The 2500-nt window shown below is 43.0% G+C and overlaps 1 protein-coding gene across 1 annotated transcript in view; it reads right to left on the bottom strand.

Annotated features, from left to right (window-relative positions):
- The window catches only part of ncam1b (neural cell adhesion molecule 1b), a gene marked incomplete at both ends in the record, with an annotated part of 70615 nt that overhangs the window by 44716 nt on the left and 23399 nt on the right, over positions 1-2500 (bottom strand). Inside the window, one exon of the mRNA XM_080855079.1 lies at positions 2001-2030. Coding sequence (XP_080711205.1) covers positions 2001-2030 — 30 coding nt within the window. The remainder of the gene's footprint in view (positions 1-2000; positions 2031-2500) is intronic.

Genomic DNA, 2500 nt, shown 5'->3' with positions numbered 1-2500 from the left:
CACAATGCTTCTCGACCAAGCGTGACAATGTCATGAATGAATAGGGAGTGTTTCACAACGTTCTGGTACATTCTATGGATCTTTATTCAGGTGGGCTTGTAGCATGAGCAAATGCCCTTTAAAAGTTAATATTTATATTAAATATTTGCTTACAATAAACATAAAATGTATAGGAATACTGTGAAACACTGAACCTTTACGATGGCTTCATATTTAAATCACTGTCTCAAGTCAGCGATTTAATTCAAAAGTCTAAAAGCATTTTGTTTTTTCGATAACAAGAACCCCATATTGCACCTTTAAGTGAAACCAGACCTTTAAGTGTAATTTACCGACTATCAACAGGATAGGTTTATTCATTGATTTTGTAGCATTTCTGCAGCCCTGCAGTTAATACTCAGGTCAGGTCTATCCTGAGAGCTAGTAACGCACACAGTAACTCTCTCTCCCTCTTTCACAGTTACTCTCTCTCCCTCTTTCACAGTAACTCTGCCAGGTAGAATGGGTCTCTCTCCCTCTTTCACAGTAACTCTCTCTCCCTCATTCACAGTCACTCTCTCTCCCTCTTTCACAGTTACTCTCTCTCCCTCTTTCACAGTAACTCTGCCAGGCAGAATGGGTCTCTCTCCCTCTTTCACAGTAACTCTCTCTCCCTCTTTCACAGTCACTCTCTCTCCCTCTTTCACAGTAACTATCTCTCCCTCTTTCACAGTAACTCTGCCAGGTAGAATGGGTCTCTCTCCCTCTTTCACAGTAACTCTGCCAGGTAGAATGGGTCTCTCTCCCTCTTTCACAGTAACTCTGCCAGGTAGAATGGGTCTCTCTCCCTCTTTCACAGTAACTCTGCCAGGTAGAATGGGTCTCTTTCCCTCTTTCACAGTAACTCTGCCAGGTGGAATGGGTCTCTCTCCCTCTTTCACAGTAACTCTGCCAGGTAGAATGGGTCGAACTACACCTGTATCTCTAGATTAAGGTTGGTAGTAGCTAGCGTGTGTAAAATGAACTAATTTGTATGAGGTAAATATGAATTCATGTTAATATGAAGTTGCATATACACCCAGAGGGTTTCTACCTATCAAAGTTTTTTTTAACTATCCTACCTATCTCGGGTTTAGGGAACCATCTTCACAGATGGCAGTTGCTAGCGTAGTATGTATCTATGAACTCGTGTTAATATGAACTTGTGTTAATGTGAACTCATGCTAATATGAACTCGTGTTAAAAGCTGAACTGGCACCCTGAGGGTTACCTAGGTTACCTTATCCTATTATAATGTTGAGGAGACTGTAACGTCCGCTAGGTAACTAGCTATCATGCCATGCAAATGGTAGTCTGCAACCATAGCAACCAAGTAACATCGTTGCATAACCTGAAGTCAAGTTTAATTTCTCAAAATCAGCTTGGTGTTAAATGCGGTTCGCTGTGACGGAGTCTAATGTGTGTGTTGGTGTTTGGAGCGTCTCTCAGGCAGGGTGTGTGACGACTGTGACGGAGTCTAATGTGTGTGTTGGTGTTTGGAGCGGCTTTCAGGCAGGGTGTGTGTCGACGGAGTCTAATGTGTGTGTTGGTGTTTGGAGCGGCTCTCAGGCAGGGTGTGTGTCAACTGTGACGGAGTCTAATGTGTGTGTTGGTGTTTGGAGCGGCTCTCAGGCAGGGTGTGTGTGACGACTGTGACGGAGTCTAATGTGTGTGTTGGTGTTTGGAGCGGCTCTCAGGCAGGGTGTGTGTCGACTGAGACGGAGTCTAATGTGTGTGTTGGTGTTTGAGACGGAGTCTAATGTGTGTGTTGGTGTTTGTGACGGAGTCTAATGTGTGTATTGGTGTTTGGAGCGGCTCTCAGGCAGGGTGTGTGTTGGTGTTTGAGACGGAGTCTAATGTGTGTGTTGGTGTTTGGAGCGGCTCTCAGGCAGGGTGTGTGACGACTGTGACGGAGTCTAAGATGAGTTTTAGGTGGACGGGTCGAGGTCAAGGGGTCAAGGGTCGGGGGGGAGGAGCTATACCTTATGCTGCTCTGTCCGAGTCCATGAAGCCTGTAAAGAACAGAGACAGGACACAACAAAAACAAGAAAAACAAAAACAAAACAAAAAAAGGCAAAGTGATCCTTTAAGAGAAACCCAATACAAGTCATTGTTAGGACATGCATTTTGAACTGAAATGCACAGATGATGCACAGATAATGCACAGATAATGTACAGATAGTGTACATTTGACCTGTTCCAGTCCTGTAAAATGAGCATATGTTATAAAGATGCATGTGTTTTCAAAAAAGAAAAGAGCATGTTAACACTGCATAATAACACGCAAAGCAGTAATGATCATGCTGCTCGATTAGCATTAAGGTCAAATATTAAAAGAATAACTTAAAAAACAAAAGTTATTTAGCATTTCTCATGTTCTTCCACTGTGCCTCCACCATTTAGGAGAAACAGTTAACACGATATTACTTCACAATTAGTCAAACGTGAGTGAACACTATTTGAACTTCTTCAGAGAGCCAAA

The sequence above is a fragment of the Sprattus sprattus genome (genome assembly GCF_963457725.1).
Source record: "Sprattus sprattus genome assembly, chromosome: 17".
Taxonomy (NCBI): Eukaryota; Metazoa; Chordata; class Actinopteri; order Clupeiformes; family Clupeidae; genus Sprattus; species Sprattus sprattus.
This window is presented reverse-complemented; position numbering and strand designations above follow the sequence as displayed.